The 15,631-nt window shown below is 46.3% G+C and overlaps 2 protein-coding genes across 2 annotated transcripts in view; both read left to right on the top strand.

Moving 5' to 3' along the window:
- Window positions 1–726: 726 nt before the first annotated feature.
- On the top strand, window positions 727–1,167 carry LOC311175327 (ribonuclease pancreatic-like; the record flags this gene model as incomplete). The annotated part of the gene is made up of 1 exon (XM_084240220.1): window positions 727–1,167. The coding sequence occupies one exon, from the start codon at window positions 727–729 to the stop codon at window positions 1,165–1,167; it is 441 nt and encodes a 146-aa protein (XP_084096346.1).
- A 1,025-nt stretch (window positions 1,168–2,192) lies between these two features.
- Window positions 2,193–15,631, top strand: part of LOC311175326 (ribonuclease pancreatic-like) — a gene marked incomplete at both ends in the record, with an annotated part of 32,398 nt that continues 18,959 nt past the window's right edge. Inside the window, one exon of the mRNA XM_084240219.1 lies at window positions 2,193–2,252. Coding sequence (XP_084096345.1) covers window positions 2,193–2,252 — 60 coding nt within the window. The remainder of the gene's footprint in view (window positions 2,253–15,631) is intronic.

Here is a 15,631-nt window from a genome sequence, read left to right as displayed (position 1 = left end):
CTATAAGATCTGTACCCAAGGGACCCTGGATTTGCAGAAACTGGCCTCCACTCTCCAGAGACCAAGCTAGATGCCCAGGTGAGTGCCCATCAGGTGGTCTTTGGAGCTGCTTCTGCTTGAGGGTGGAGAGGCAGGAGCAGGAGGGGAGAGGCCAGCACTGAGACAGCTTGGGCCAGGCAGAGCCGGGGGCCAGAAAGAGCTTGCCAGCTGCAAAGAGACCCCATGGGGTGGGGAAGGAGCAGTTTCAGGGTGAGGGAGGTGAGTATCTCTCTGTGGAGCTTGTGGCGTCTCTCCCTGAGGCCAATGTCAGGCACTGGGTTGAGTGTCCTGAGCTGGAGGACAGCAGGGCCTGCCAGCCTGATCCTCTGTCAGGGAAGCTCATGGTTTATTGGAAAGGATTCTCTAATGAAGTGGTTGAGTACTGGGTACACATGTATTTGACATCAAAACACCTCAGTAGTCACAGACAGGACTGCCAGGGTTTGGTCACTTTGGCGCTCACCCACAGAGGGGAGGATGGAGTGTCTCTTGCAAGCAGGAGAAAATGCTCTTGAGAACAATAGTGTCTGATGACTTGGCAAATCTCAGGAAGAGCGTGATTTCTTGCTGATCTAAGGGGAACCTGTAACCCAGAGCCCAGCGGTGGGAGCGGGGTCCTTCTCCTAAGGGGCGACTTTTCCTCCTCTCTCCTCTCCCAGGTGGGGCCTCCAGGGGAGCGCAGCCACAATGGCTCTGAAGTCCCTTGTCCTGTTCTCACTGCTGGTCCTGGTGCTGCTGGTGCTTGAGGGAGCCCAGGCTTCCCAGCTGAAGGAGTCTGAGGTGGAAAAATTCAAGCGACAGCATGTGGACCCTGGAAATGGCCTCTTCGACAGCAACTATGGCGACCAGATGATGAAGCACCAGAATATTTTAGACAAGGAGTTCAACACATTTGTGCACCAGCCCCTGGTGTCTGTGCAGGCCATCTGCCGTGAGTCAAACATCCTCTGCAAGCAGGGACAGAAGAACTGCCACAAGAGCAGATCCCCAATGAGCATCACAGACTATAACAAGAAACAAGGGACCCACAATTACAACGCCATTAACAAAATGAGACACATCACCATTGCCTGCAACAGCAAACGTGAACCTGTCCACTATGAGGGTTCCGAAAAGGGATCCAGCTGAGCCTGAATAGAGATGTACCCCACCCCTACTTATCATCATGGCCCCTTCTCTCCTGAGCTTTTTCCTCTTTGCCCCAATGAGAATAACTCAAGTTGGGCTCCTGGCCATCCCACACCAGCATCCCTGCCTGAGGCTTGTACCACGTGGCTTTGGGGGGTGGGACAGGCTTGCATGTTAACCTCCTCACTGTTTCTTTTAATAAAACATACTTGCAACCTGAAGCTGCCCCAGCCAGGGCCTGTCTGTGTGATGCCTCCCTGCAGAGCTGAGCAGGGTTTTGGAGAGTTCTGGTGAGCAGCATGGGGAGAAATCAAGTGCCTGCTCTTCTGACTCTTGTTTTCAGTGATCTGAGAGAATCCTTTCTTAGAGATTCTTTGAAGCCAGGATGAAATTTTAAGTGTGGGCTGTTTTAGATAGAAGGGAGTTATGGGTCTGTGGGTGTCCTGGTTGGGGGTATGGTTGGTAACATACATCTAAAGAGGTGTGACCTTGTACCGAGACTCACATGTGGTGTTGGAAACCAATGTCATCGCAATAAAAAAAATAAATAAACAGTGGTTCAATTAAAAAAACAAAAAACAAAAATGGAGCTGCAACCTGGGACACTGTCCCACTTGGTATCCTGACATAGGGTGAAGCTCAAGTGCAATATTCCAGGACTGGAAAGAACAGCAGGACCTCAGGGGACCCTGCTCAGCTTCAGCGTAGCGGGGAGGAATCTGTGAAGTTCTGATCCTAAATCTCTGCTTTCCTTTTTCTTCAAGTGAGCTAGTACTAAACCAGAAGAATGGGACGTCTTTCTGTAACTGGAAAATGTCAGGCAGCTGTTGCAACTCACACTAAATGAACAGAGATAGGAATTGGATCTGAAACATGCACATTAATATCAGAAAACCGGCTATCTGAGAAAACAGAGCTATTTTACCCCAAAAGCCTGTTCTACATACCATCTCAAGCTGGCGTTTTTCTAGTGAACTAAACAAAGACAGTTAACCAGAATCAATCTCCCACCACAACAGCCCATCATGGTTGGGGCCCTGGTCTTCGACATGTCCCCAGAGTTTGTTGTGGCCGTCTTGACTCAGGTATATCCTGTTTTCCTTTTCCTGGGAAAAACATCCTGTTTTTCTGATGGTGTCAGTGTCAGACTCTTCTTCAGTCATCACTGGCGTAGGACTCCCAGTTCAAAACAAGAGTTTAGGTCAAAGAAAACACATTGTTAATCACATGGTGTTTTCATGTAGCCTATGTTGTGTGTGTGTGCGCGCGCACGTGTGTGTATATGTGTGCAGTTTTCTATACTAGGTATTATTTGTCCTCCCTAGTCCCTATCATTGCTTGAAAAGTCAAACATCACATGTAGGAGCAGAAGGGACTGTGAGACCATCAGATTGTGGGGAAGTGGGTTCCAGCTTGTGCACCTGCTTTAACTGGCAGTCCCAACCTGGAGTGCCCCAGATGCACATCTGAGGAGGGGGTGCTTGAACAGTCACCTCTGGGGAGGGCACCAGAGTGGGGGGAAAATGTGCCACCTGCTGCCCATCCCTGGTCTGAGGTCACCCCTGCCTCTGACTCAGGAGCCTCTGGAGCCTCAGATGGGGCCATGCCCTGCTCCTGCCCCACTGCTCGTCTCTGCACTGCCAGGGCCACGGCCATTGCTCTTCTTGCTGCTGGGGCCCCAGAAGGGAATTCCCCTATCTCCCTCCTTCCCTGGGCTGTGGGGTCTGTCTGCTTTCTGAGCTCCCTGGTGCCTCTTCCCCCTGACCCAGCCTGTGAGCCTGTGGCCATTCTGCTCCCTTCTTGGCAGCCCTTCTCTACAGGCACTGAGAAGACTGAGCTCTCCTGTGTGCAATTCTTCATTTCCCTTGACTCTGTTTACAGTTGCCCCTGGAGAGAGACAGGCCATTCAGTCAGCTGGACCAGTTCTGTTTTTGTCTTTAGCATTTGTGAATGTTGTGACTGTGCTTTTCTTACTTAGTAAAATGAATCCTTAGCCCTGGGGGCTTCTGTTTGAGACAGAAGGCCTGCACATGAGAGGGACAGGGATCCCTGGATGCGGAAATGGGTTTCTCCTTCCTTAAATAGGATGCGGGGGATGTGTTGGAGGGTGGGGCTTCTGTGTTCAAAGGAAACCTCATGTGTCTACATGTATTTCCTTTGCCCGGAATTATTCTTGAGTTAATCTTACTCTTCCACCAAATCCCAAACTCCTCACATTTCCCTCCTGCTAAGGGGGCTCTGTAGAGGGGGTGTAAGCACACTCAGGTTGAATTTGGCTGCATCTCAGTCTCACATTCACCTGCTCTCTTTCTGGTGCTCACCTCAGGATCTCTGGAAGCCTCCATCTGGGGATCCAGGGTTGGGAGGACACTGGTCCAGGCACAGCCCTGCAGAGAGCCTGTGGGGCAGGTATGTGCTCTGAGTAGGGGACCCTGGCGAGGAGGGAGGGCACCTGTGCTGGGTGCACAAGTATAATGACAGTTATATCTTGATGTGCGCTGTGGCAGGGTCAGCGCACATCAGGAGAGAAACCTCAATCATGGACACCATGGAGTCTCTGCTCTGCAGGGACTGTACTGCTGTGTTATTTATTGTGGTGGTCCTGTATTGCTATAAATTTTCCTTTTAATATCACTCTGCAGGCAGTGGGATCTCATAGCTGATCTCTTCATTTTCATTGGTTGCCAGACCACTTTTAATTTACCCTGGACTTGACCCAAGAGTTACTCCAATGCATTTTATTTACTCTCCACATGTTGGAATCTTTCACGGTTTTCTCTTTGTGGTTAATCTCCAGGTTCAGACTTTTGTGGTCAGATGAGATGCTTGCTAAGATTACAGCCTTCATATTTTTATTGAGGCTTGTTTATCCCTACATAGAATCTGTCCTTGAGGACACCACCTGTATCTGTCTATTTAGTCCACAAAATCAATTATTTCATCTAAAGTCACTATTTCTTTGTTTGCTTTCTGATCAATCCATTGATACAAGTGGTGTCAGGATACGCACGATCAGTGTATTGTGGTCAAGGTCTTGTTCAGTTTTGATAATAAGTGTTTTCCACATCAGGTGCAAATGTGCTGGGTGCACAAGTATAATGACAGTTATATCTTTGTATTGGACCCCCTTTATCACAACACAGTGCCCCTCTTAGTCAATTATTGCTATTTTTTACTAACAGCTTATCTTGCCAGATATTCAAATAGCAGTGTCTGTTCTTTTCTCTGAATTATTGGCTTGAAATCACTTGCTCCAGCTTTTGACTATGAGATAATGTCTTTAGATTTGATCTGAGTTTCTTGTTTGCATAATAAAAATGGATCCTGCTTTTTATCCAACCATACTCTGCTGATTGTGCATTCAGACTGTTCACATTTAGGGTGATTCTTGATATAAGGGCCTTAATTACCTCTATTCTGACTTTTGTTTTCTGGTTATTTTCTTTTACTGCTGTTGCTTTTTCTGTCTTTTTATTTCCAAAGTTCTTTTTCTCACTAACTTAACCTTTACTTCTAAGACTCTCTGCTCCAGACGATTTTTGCCATGAGATTTCTATCAAACTTTCTGTATCTAAAATATTTTTTTTGCAATGGAATGGACTCATCATTATTTGATGATATAGGTTCTGTCCTTTTCATCATAAGTATTATCACAATGAGGACACAACACAGAGCACTTCCGTCACCTCCCAAATCCTCCTGTGTTATCCCTTTATAACCTCCTCCCACCCAAATACCTGGAGACCACCAATCTTCATACACACAAGCTGTTATTGTACGGTCTTTATGAGAAACACCTTTATGTGCTACCAAGACACAAGCAAATGAAGCATAATCTAGTTCCCCAAGTACTTTGTATTCTAATTGGAAAGATTATGTGAACGCTATAATGTACAAATGCTCATGAAATGTTTCTAGTACAGGTGAAGATAATGCCCAGTCCAGTTGTTCCCTTCTTGTTTTTACCAAATCAGTCAATCTCAATTTTCTTCCCTTTTAGATATTTCTTTCGAAACCACACTCCCTGCCTCATGAAATAAAATTAAGGCACAAGGTTTTGCAAAGTAAGTTTAACTTTGAAAAGCAAAAAAGCATACTATTCAAAATTATTTTGCCACCCAATAACTAACTGTTTTCCACAAAGGGCACTATCCCTGTTGAGAAGCAAGTATTAAATGTCCCTCTTAAATGTATTAAAATCCCATCTCCAAAAACATTTCTGGTTATTTCTACACTGCCACCAACACAATAGTCAACTACATGCCCCCTGGCTCCTCACCTACAGGAGAGTGACATTCCTGGGCTTAACAATTTATGCCTATTAGTATGTGAAAAAAAACCCTTAACATCCCTCAAAATTAGGGAAATGCAAATCAAAAACCACAATGAGATATCACCTGACACCTGTAAGAATGGCACACATTAAAAAAAACAGCAACAACAAATATTGGTGAGGATGTGGTGAAAAAGAAACTCTCCTGCTTGTGGTAGGAATGCAAACTGGTCCAGCCACTATGGAACGCTGTATGGAGGTTCCTCAGACTACTAACAATGGAGCTACCAGATGACCCAGCAATCCCATATCTAGGGATATACCCAAAGCACACAAAAACACTAATTCAAAAGAATACCTGTAACCCTATGTTTATTGCAGCACTATTTATAACAGGTAAGACTTGGAAACAACCCAAATGCCCAAAAATAGATGACTGGATTAAGAAGATGTGGTATATATACACAATGGAATACTATTCAGCAATCAAAAAAAGATAAACTGACGCCATTTGCAGCAACGTGGATGGAGCCAGAAGGAATTATGCTCAGTGAAGTAAGTCAGAAAGAAAAGGAAAAATATCGGATGGTTTCACTTATAGGAGGGACATAGGGGAATCAAATAAGGCATTAGGGGGAAAAACAATAACAATAAAAAACATAACAAAACAAAACAAAAATAAACAGACAACTATAAATCAGAGACATTAGGCGGGGTAGGGGGAGGGAGAGGTATCAAAACGAGAGAAGGAAGAGCACAAGGGACTATGGTGATGGTGAACAAACTGATAGTGGAAATTCTATGGGGACTACACCTGAGAAAAGAAAGCAAACTTGTAAAAAAATGAAAAATGATGTTAAATATATACAAATAAATTTAAAAAATAAATATTTCATTGTAAAAAAAATTATGCCTATTAGAATGAAAATTTGTATTAAAACCCCAAAAATCACATTTTACTAAATGCCTCACCAGTTATTCATAAAATTTTTGGTGTCATGAAAAACCGGGACAGTTGGAGAAATTGTCATAGCTGAGAAGACCGGAAGGAGACAGGACAACTCTGTGTAAAGTGGTTTACTGGATGGAGCCCTGGATCAGAGACACGAGTGACAGTGAGGAAATCTGACTAAAGTGTGGGTTTAGTCGCTGATACAATAATAAAAAGATCACCCGGGCCTCTCCAGTGGTGCAGCGGGTTGAGCACAGTGCTGTGAAGCTGTCCGCAGCCTCCCTAATGCTGGTTCGATTCCTGCCAGGGGGAGATTCCCACATGGCGGGGCAGACCTCTCCTGTTGTGCCTGCTGCTCCCCTCAGCAGTGTATTTCAGTCCCTCTGCCTGTTCTGCTCCCTGCTCTGTCTCTGGAGGATTCTCTCACCCTCCCGTGGATCTGGCCTCTACCTCAGTGCCTGTAAAAATAAGTAAATCTTTTTCTTTTTTTTTTAAAAAAAAAAAAAGATAACCCGAATTCTCCTGCCTCACTCCATCTAGGGATGGAACTCTGGGACTCCCCCCAGGAGCATCTTGGGTAGAACCACAGCTGGACTTGGTGTTGGTGGATTCCAGAAGCTGAGCAGCAGTCTCGGGGCTGAGGTGTAGCCAGTGCTAATTCCACCTGTTCTAGTTAACTGTGTGAGAACAAGAGCACTAGGAGGAAAGAAGAGAATAATTCTCCATTTATGGTGAGGACGGAGGCCCTAAGCCTTCATGCTTGTCAACATTTCCCTTCCAAGATTTGTGAGTGAAATAAACCTCCTTTGGGGTGCTTTGCTATAAATGAGAGATGAGTTTGTAATTCAGCCAAATCGGGTTACAGGTGATGAAGCTGCCCTTTCTATGTTTGTCAGTTGGGAAACTTCCTTTCTGACCCTTGGTTTCTTTATCTCTAAACTGACTATAACAGCTGCCATCCTTGGTGTTGGTGCCAAACCAGCAGCAGCATTTCCTCAGGGGAGTCATCCTGACGTCTCACACTCTAGTCCTTGTTAGCCCCTCTCATGCCTCTGGATGCCCCTCCTTCCTGGCATTCATTTAGTCTTTAATCATACATCAGATTGGGTGGTTATTTGGTTAACATCCATTTCCCCCACTAGGCTCTAAGTTCCATGAAATTGCAGATATGACTTTGTCCTTTCATTGATAACACCCACCTGCAATCTGACACACAATCATGATTCAGCAAATTTTTGTGCCAGTTACTGATGAAATGACATATATGAAACCCTCAGCTGTCTCTGAGCACTGTCTGCATATAAGCACATTTGCCATCAAATGGCAACGGCCTGTTTCTTGCCGGTGTGTGACATGAGCCAGCTGTGATTCTGACACTAGGTACAACGTGTGGAGGTATTCCTCAGGTCTAGCGACTCTGCATTTCCGGCTGATTGTCCTGCACTTTAGGGTGGAGAGAGAAATTAAAAGAGCTCCAATGTATTTATAATTCCTTTGAATGCTTTTAAGCAAATGCAAGCCAATATTTATTTTGTGGGTTGTGTATTCATCCACGTTGTTATTTTTTTGGAAAAGTGAATGATCACATTAACAGAAATTAGTCCATTGGAGAGGACCAGGGAAGGACACTGTCATTTCTGTCAAGAAGTATGAAAAGTCCCAGAATCTGATCCTCATAAGCTTCTGCTTCTCTGATTCAGGGAGACTCTTGACCCTGCTTCTGCTGCCCCCACCCCCAGGTGTGCTTGTAAGCTTGTCTCAGAGGTGGGCATATAGCAAATCTCTGCTCTCATTAGCACTGTCAAGGTAGGTTTGTGTTTTCAAAATGAAATTTACATTTAAAAAAATGATTTAAAGAAAATGATCCACAGTATCAAGACAATCAAGAGAAGCAGTTTTAGAGTGCACACTTTTATTTTCTGATACACTCCTTGTAAAGTTCCATCTAAGACCTTAAGCACAGCAGGTCCCAGAATGGCATTTTGTTCAATATCATGTCCTTCTAATGATGAGGCGAAATCCCAACCTGCATTGAACTAAATGACATTATTTGGGATCTGGTTTTGTTAAATGTTTCCGCTAAAGGCAGTTTCCAAGAAGCCACTGACAACTTTGTCTGAGAACTGATTTTTTTTTTAAGATTTATTTATTTATGCATACAAGAACTGGGGTGCAGGCCAGAGATGTGAGGGGTGAGAGGATTCGCCAGAGATAGAGTGGGGAGCAGAACAGGCAGATCTACTGAAATACACTGCTGAGGGGAGCAGTAGGCGAGATATGAGAGTTCTGCTTCACCATGTGGGTCACCTCCCTGGCCAGGGATCCAACTTGTGCACTGACTGCAGATAGATTCATAGTGTGTTAACCCTTTGCACAACGAGGGGGGCCCCTGATGACTAATTTTAATGCTAAGTGAGTAGTCCGATGTCTTATTGGCTCCACATCCTCAAAGCCACATGAATGTTCCCTTTTTCTATCAGAATGCTGGTTATGGGACCAGATACTCACATTCTGTTTGCACACTGTGTGGGTGGGGACATGCATTAATTAGTCCACTTAGCTCATTTCCTTGGAAATGGAGTATCTCTCACTAGGTCTAAGCCTGGTAGAACCAGGCCTGATCCCCCAGGTGACTCAGTAGATAATGGATTAAGTTTCCCCTTGAAATTATTCCTGTACGGTGAGGGAAGGAAAGGGTCAGTGAAAGCCTCAAAGGGGACAAACGGTGGGACCCTGTGTGGCTTCTGTCCAGGCACTGCCCTGGAGGATTCAGTCACTGCAGGGAGACCCAGGAGACTGGGCGCTGTAGGTGTGGGGGGGTCCCTGAGTTGTGGGCCAGAGTAGAGATCCTACTGGCCAGTGTAAATACAGTTCTGACTCTAATCCTATCTTCTGCAGCCCCCAACAGGACTCCTGGAAGGTGATTTGTGCAATTTGATGCTGAATGGTCATGACTGACTGACCGAGGGGTGAACTGTCAGCCTCCACCTGCAGGTTATATTTGAGAGAGAAATGGCAGGTGTCACGAGCATCTACACATCATGTGAGACAGGAAAGCAGAGGAAGTGAGAATGCTCCAGAGAACAGGAATAAGGAGCAGAAGAGCATTGATGAGAGACGGGGAAGGTCTTACATTCTTCCAGACCTGTTTCCATTACCTTCTTGAAGAGCTAGTGGAAAATTCTCAAACATCTGGATATAAAATTCACTTGTTAGTACTGAGCTGTAAAATACCAGTCTCTCTACTGTGTTCCTCTTCACTCTCGCACGACTTCCATCGTCAACACACGTGTGACACCATATATGAGAGGGGTTTCTCACACCAGCCTTTCTCTGTGACACTAGCTGAGTGTCCTACAGTTGAACTGAATCCTGTCACTTCCTACCTGGAGACCCAGCAGACTCTACAGGGTGAGGATTCAGCCCCACAGAATGGAGCCTTCCCTGCTTCACATGCTACTCCTACAAATTCAGGTTGTCGTTTGTGCTTCAAACCGATTGACAATAAATCTAAGTTTCCCATGACCCTCTGCTTTGGTTTGATTAATTTGCCACCATGTCTCACAGAACTCAGGAAACACAATACTCAGGGCCATGACTTGGTTGAAGTTGCTGCATCATCTACTGCCAGGGCCTCTGAGCTGAACTGGAGAGAGAGAGCACAGTCTCTGACACCTACACTTTCCCTCATGCACGTATTTTGAGTACAGCGTATCCTCTGCTACTCAATAATAGCTCACAGTCTCACCCAGGTCTTATTTTCCAGCTCACCTGGGGGAAATAAAGTGCTAAAACAACAGTGTAGGTAGACAGGCCATGCAAGAAGGGAAGAGTTCTTGGTGAAGGGAATAGCTCATGCAAAGACATAGGAGGCCCTCCAGGCCCAGAAACCATGTAAGGTGTTGCTATCTTTGGGTTGGATGCATTTAGGGGTGCACCAAGCCAAGTGCTGAATCAGGGAAACAGTGCAGCCTGCAGAAGATGTGGGCAGCAGTCCTTACACTGACACAGCTGAATAAGAGGGCGAGAAGTGATCTACCAGTTAAAGAAAGCACAGGAGAAGACAAAAGTTTTCATGGAAAAATCTGAGGATTTGGAGCAACGAAGGGCAGGTGCAGTGGCGATGGAGCTGCCTAATCTTGTTGAAGGAAACAATGAGACTCTTCTGTCTGAAAAATCTTTCTTGCTCTCGGGCCCTTTTGGAAACCCTAACATGGCACCATTTAAGTCATGTTATGTCGGTTTGGCTTGTGCCTATTTATTTTTTCGACCTAAGAATGTCTAGTTATGGGTTTTGTGGAATCTATTTCAGGTACCATTTATCACAGAAGAGATTTGTAGAAACCTAATAAGAAGTGTCTGTACTTCTGCAGAAGTGTCACCCTACTCCATTTATGTCTGTGTTACAAGTGATCTGCTTACCAGCTTAGGAAGGCATTTCCTAGCACTGGGCACCCTTTGTCCCTCCCCATTCTCAAACTGTGGGGATGCTGTTTTGAGATGGGTGCAGCTATCTTTGTGTGCCTGTGGTACTTCTCTCTCCAAGCTTTAGGGAACCTTATTTTTCCATGTTGTCATGGAGCAGGTTCTGCTGATTTAAATGTGACTGGAATAAAGAGCAAAATGACTTAAAGAAAAAAGTGTAGTTTGTGGCAGAAACAGAAAAGGAGAGAAGGATTAAGGATTGGTGTTTCTGGGGAAGTGAGAAACATGATTAAAGAGATCCAGATTACAATGAGGGAAGGCATTGTTATTCCAAAGCTCTAGCAGGTCAGCCAGTGTATCAGAGGCAGCCCTTTGGTTGAGCATCCCAGAGGCATTTCTCCATCCATTGTGCTGTGCTCCTGCCAGCAGGGTGCCGTCCCTGGCAACTGGGAACCTTGAGTCTGGGGCCTGCAGTGTGGACTACATGGCAAGATTGGCATTTCCTACTCATGTCAAAGCCATAGGAGCATTGGAGAAATGTGGTGGCTTTCCCTGCCTGAGCCAAAAGTTGCTACCTTTGGGCAGTCCCTCCCTCAGGCTCTGCCAAAATAAGTGGTACAAACAGAAAGTATCAACAAGGGTGGGCAATGCTGAGCCATCTTGAGGTTCCTTGACTCCCTGACTCTTCCAGACCCATATTGAGACTCCCAGACACTGACTCCCAAACAACTTGCACTGTGTACTTGACCTCTAAAGAAAGAAAAGAGAAGGAAGAAGAATGGAGTAAGAAGGATGAAGAAGCTTCAAGCAACCAAATCCTTATCAACTTTCCCTGTTTCTGTACACTGAGAGGCAGAATAGCCAAAGCAAAGAATAATCAAGGCAAAGACACAGAACAGTTGAGGCACATGATAATACAAGCTCCCACGAGGGTGTCTGGAGGCCAAGTAGAGGCAGGAACCAGGGCCATCTGTGTCTGGAGAAGAAGTTTGGATGGCAAGGTGGGCCACACTCACATCAGTGCCAAGCTAGGAAGGTGAAACATGTGCCTGGTGGGTAAACAAGTGCTCAGGTGTTAGAAATCCTTTCTTTCCCACTTTGCCCTGTTCAGTGTTAGGTGGGAATGGACAGAAAAAGAAATGGGACATCTTAGGAGATAGGAATGAATAACAGGGTTGATGGTGTCCCTTGAAAGCTATAAGTCTGGGAACTGGGAAATGGGCCCTTGCCAGACACCCAGTCTGCTGGTTGTGTAACAGGGTGGTCCCCAGGAAAGGGGGAGGTTCCAGGTTCCCTGCCCCACCCAAGGGAGGGTGAAGCTGATCAGGGAGAGAAGAAGCTGCAGAGGAGACTGAGGAAGGAAGGAAGCAGGATGGAGAGCCAGGAGACCTGGAGGAGTCACATGGAGTCCAGAGACACGTGAAGAAACTACACTTGCCCTTTGGTCGTGGACTGGGTGACACAGATGTGGGTGAGACCCGTGGGGAAGTGACAATGGCAGTTTTGTCTTGATTTTGATTTTGCTCTTTTCCTTCCAGATTTGTCTGGTTGTTTCTGATCCTTTTCTGTATAAAAAAAAAAAAAATACTGAGAAGCAGAGCAGAAGCAGAGAAGCAGAAGCCGAGAGAAGCAGAAAGAATAGTAAAAAAAAAAAAAAAAAAAAAAATACTGCCAGCATATGCGTGATTCTAGATGTTATTTCACGTCTCCTAAACTTTGAAAGGAAGAAGATTGGTTAGAGCATGTTAGGTTTCTCAGGGTTTCTTCAGAATCTGTTACAGGGCAGGGAGAGGGGTACCTCAGACCCCACAAACCTGCCTGCTCTAAATAGTTTCTGCCACCTGTCGCATCAACACAAAACATATGAGGTTTTAATGAAAAGGAACTTTAATACAATTAGGAAACAATACAGGAAAGGCAAAGAACATAGTTTCTAAATCAAGCACCCAAAGTTACCCGTCCCCTCGTGGGTAAAAGTCCACCCAAGCAGGATTGGCCCAGAACAAGGCCCCAAAGCCTACCACAAGTCTAAAGCATCTTCCAGTGAGGAGCCACAGAAAAGGATCACAAACAACCAGACAAATCTGGAAGGAAAAGAACAAAACCAAAATCAAGACAAAAACCGCCATTATCACCTCCATACGGGTCTCTCACCCACATCTGTGTCAACCAGTCCATGACCAAAACTCAATCGCAGTTTCTTCACGCGTCTCTCAGCTCCATGTGCCTCCTCCAGGTCTCCTTCTGGCTCTCCATCCCGCTTCCTTCCTTCCTCAGTCTCCTCTGCAGCTTCTTCTCTCCCTGTTTAGCTCCACCCTCCCTTGGGTGGGGCAGGAAACCTGAAACCTTCCCCTTTCCTGAGGACCACCCTGTTACAGTTACACACTTTTGGGCTGTCCAGCCTCCAGACCTTTTAACCAAGGCCTGATATTTGATGAGTCAGACATTGAGTTATTTCCTAAGAGGACAAATAAGGATGGCACAAAATATTCCAAGAGACCTAAAGCAAATTGCACCTGATGAAAAACCTAGCCCTGGCTCTGGATCCTGCCTTCACCAGCACTACCTCTGACGATCCAAGCTAAATTCTGCACAATTAGATGAAGCTATTCCATCCTCTTTGCATGGATATTGCGGAAAAGTGCAGAAACACAATTAGAAATAGGACACTGGTGGAGCAAAGTAAAAATGACCTCCAGCCAACTCTGGAAGGAAAAATGGGGTGACAGTTGTTAGAAAAGAAAGGAGGCCAAGAGTATCAGACTGAAGCTGGCTTTATTGAAAGTCTATGAAGGACGACTCCCTGCAGCCTGAGAGTGGGGCCCTGAAAAAGGGAGAGCAGGTCTTTATAGGGTCAGGCTACCTCTGGAATTTTTTGGTGCCTACCAGAGGGGGTCTGGTGGAGTCGTTTATGCCTGAGGCAGGTCTGCTGGAATTCTTTACTGTTGTCAGCATCAGCTTATCTCAGGTTCCCTGGCTCCTGGCTGTGAGGCCTGTATGGGCTCTCATCAACAATGTTATTAACAGAAAAGATGATTTGTATCTATTTCTATAAATTGTTGTTAAGAAATACCTCCCTTTGTTCTATATTGCAGAAGAAGTTGTTTGTATCCAAAACAGTACTGAGAATTGTACAATGGTTCAGCTTTCTTAAGTAAAACATGAAGAATCCTTTAAAAAATATATGAATACTACTAAAGACTAAGCAACAGGCAAAACCTTAATAGAGTGTTGCGTTGACAACACCGCACTGACAAACGGGAGTTATGGAGCAAGCTGTAGGGTGCAGGATACTGCTGAAGAGCAAGATCCTGGCCTTTTTATTGACAGAATAATCAGACATGGGGGAAAAAATAATAACAATACAAAACAAAAACAGACAATGATAAACCAGAGACGTCCTGCAGGAGAGGAGGAGGGAGAGGGATCTGAGGGAGGGAGGGAGGGAGGGAGGGAGGGAGGGAGGGAGGGAGGGAGGGAGGGAGGGGAACATGTTACTGAGGTGATGGTGCACAGGTGCATTGGGGAAGGAAATTCTATGGGGACTACAGCTGGGGGGGAAGCAAACATTGTTTAAAAATGAACAATGATGTAAAATATATATAAATTTAAAAAATTAAAAAAATAATCATGTAGCATCAGCTGTGAGGGGAAGGGGGACAAAAAGGAAAGGAAAGGGTGAAAGTAGAAAAGGTGCTGTCATCTACAGCAACAGGGGTTGTGAGTCTGCCCTCCAGGCACTTCTCACCTGCTTGGTGACTAGGTATTCTAATTGAGGTCAAGCCCCAGATCCCCAGCCAAAGTTTCCATCTTATCAACAAGGCTTTCCACTTAAAGGCTTCTGGGGTCCCCTGTCATACATTTGTCCTTGGGACCCCTGGGTGTTCCCAGTCAGGATGCACAGCCTTTCCAGGGTGATTCAGCTTTAAGCTTGAAAGGTCCATGCAGCAGGCCACAATGCAAAAGCCTACCCAGAAGCCCACCTGGGGGGCAGGAATGTGGATACCTGCCTGGAGGACTCAGAAGATGAGCCTCCCCCCTCCCCCTAGGAGTCTCTTCTCAGACAAAGAACCTCTACCTGCCCTACAAACTTTTTCCGCCCTACGAGCCCAACTACCCACCTGACCTCTCCTCACCCTATAAAACCCTGCTTCCCCCTAACAACGTGCGCGGCTTCACTGACCCCCACCTTGGGTGCGTGAGGTCCGCCCGGGGCGCAATAAACTTTCCCTCCATTTGAGAAATGTAGCCTGGCTCTCCTTTTTTTTTTTTTTTTTACCGCGCCGAACCTTTCATCTTGGTGCCGCAAACCCGGGAAGGCCGTGTCCCCTGGCGCCGGGGCCGCCTTCTCATCCCTGGGACCTCTCCTCTCCATTGCAGACACCTCACACCCACCACCGGCCTTAATCCTTGGGGTAAGTCACTGCCCGACCCTCCTTCCTGGGAGGCCCTCGCCTCTGGCTATTCGGCTCCTTTCCTAACCTCCTGTTTTGGTCGGCTGTCCTGTAAACCGTGGGCCCACGTCAGCCTACCCCCGTTACACCTAGGCCTGGATTTGGGGACGCCCGTCCAGACTAGGTGCCCTGCCTAGGCAACAACCGAGCGGTGGAGACCTCCCCCTCGCTTATTTGCCCCCTGCCTGTTGGCCAGAACCGGACCGGGGGACGCCGCAATCCGGGGCTGTGCCCCCTGTAGGCCAGGTCAGGCTCGTGGGACGCTCCGTTTCTGACACTGTGCCCCCTGTCGGTTGGGAAAAGGAGCCGATTTAGTCATGAGGTCCACAAATTCCAAGCCAAGCCCGGCCACACCACTGG

The sequence above is a fragment of the Talpa europaea genome, assembly GCF_964194135.1.
Source record: "Talpa europaea genome assembly, chromosome: 8".
NCBI classification, from domain to species: Eukaryota; Metazoa; Chordata; class Mammalia; order Eulipotyphla; family Talpidae; genus Talpa; species Talpa europaea.
The sequence above is the reverse complement of the archived record's forward strand: the minus strand, read 5'-3'. Positions and strand labels throughout refer to the sequence as shown.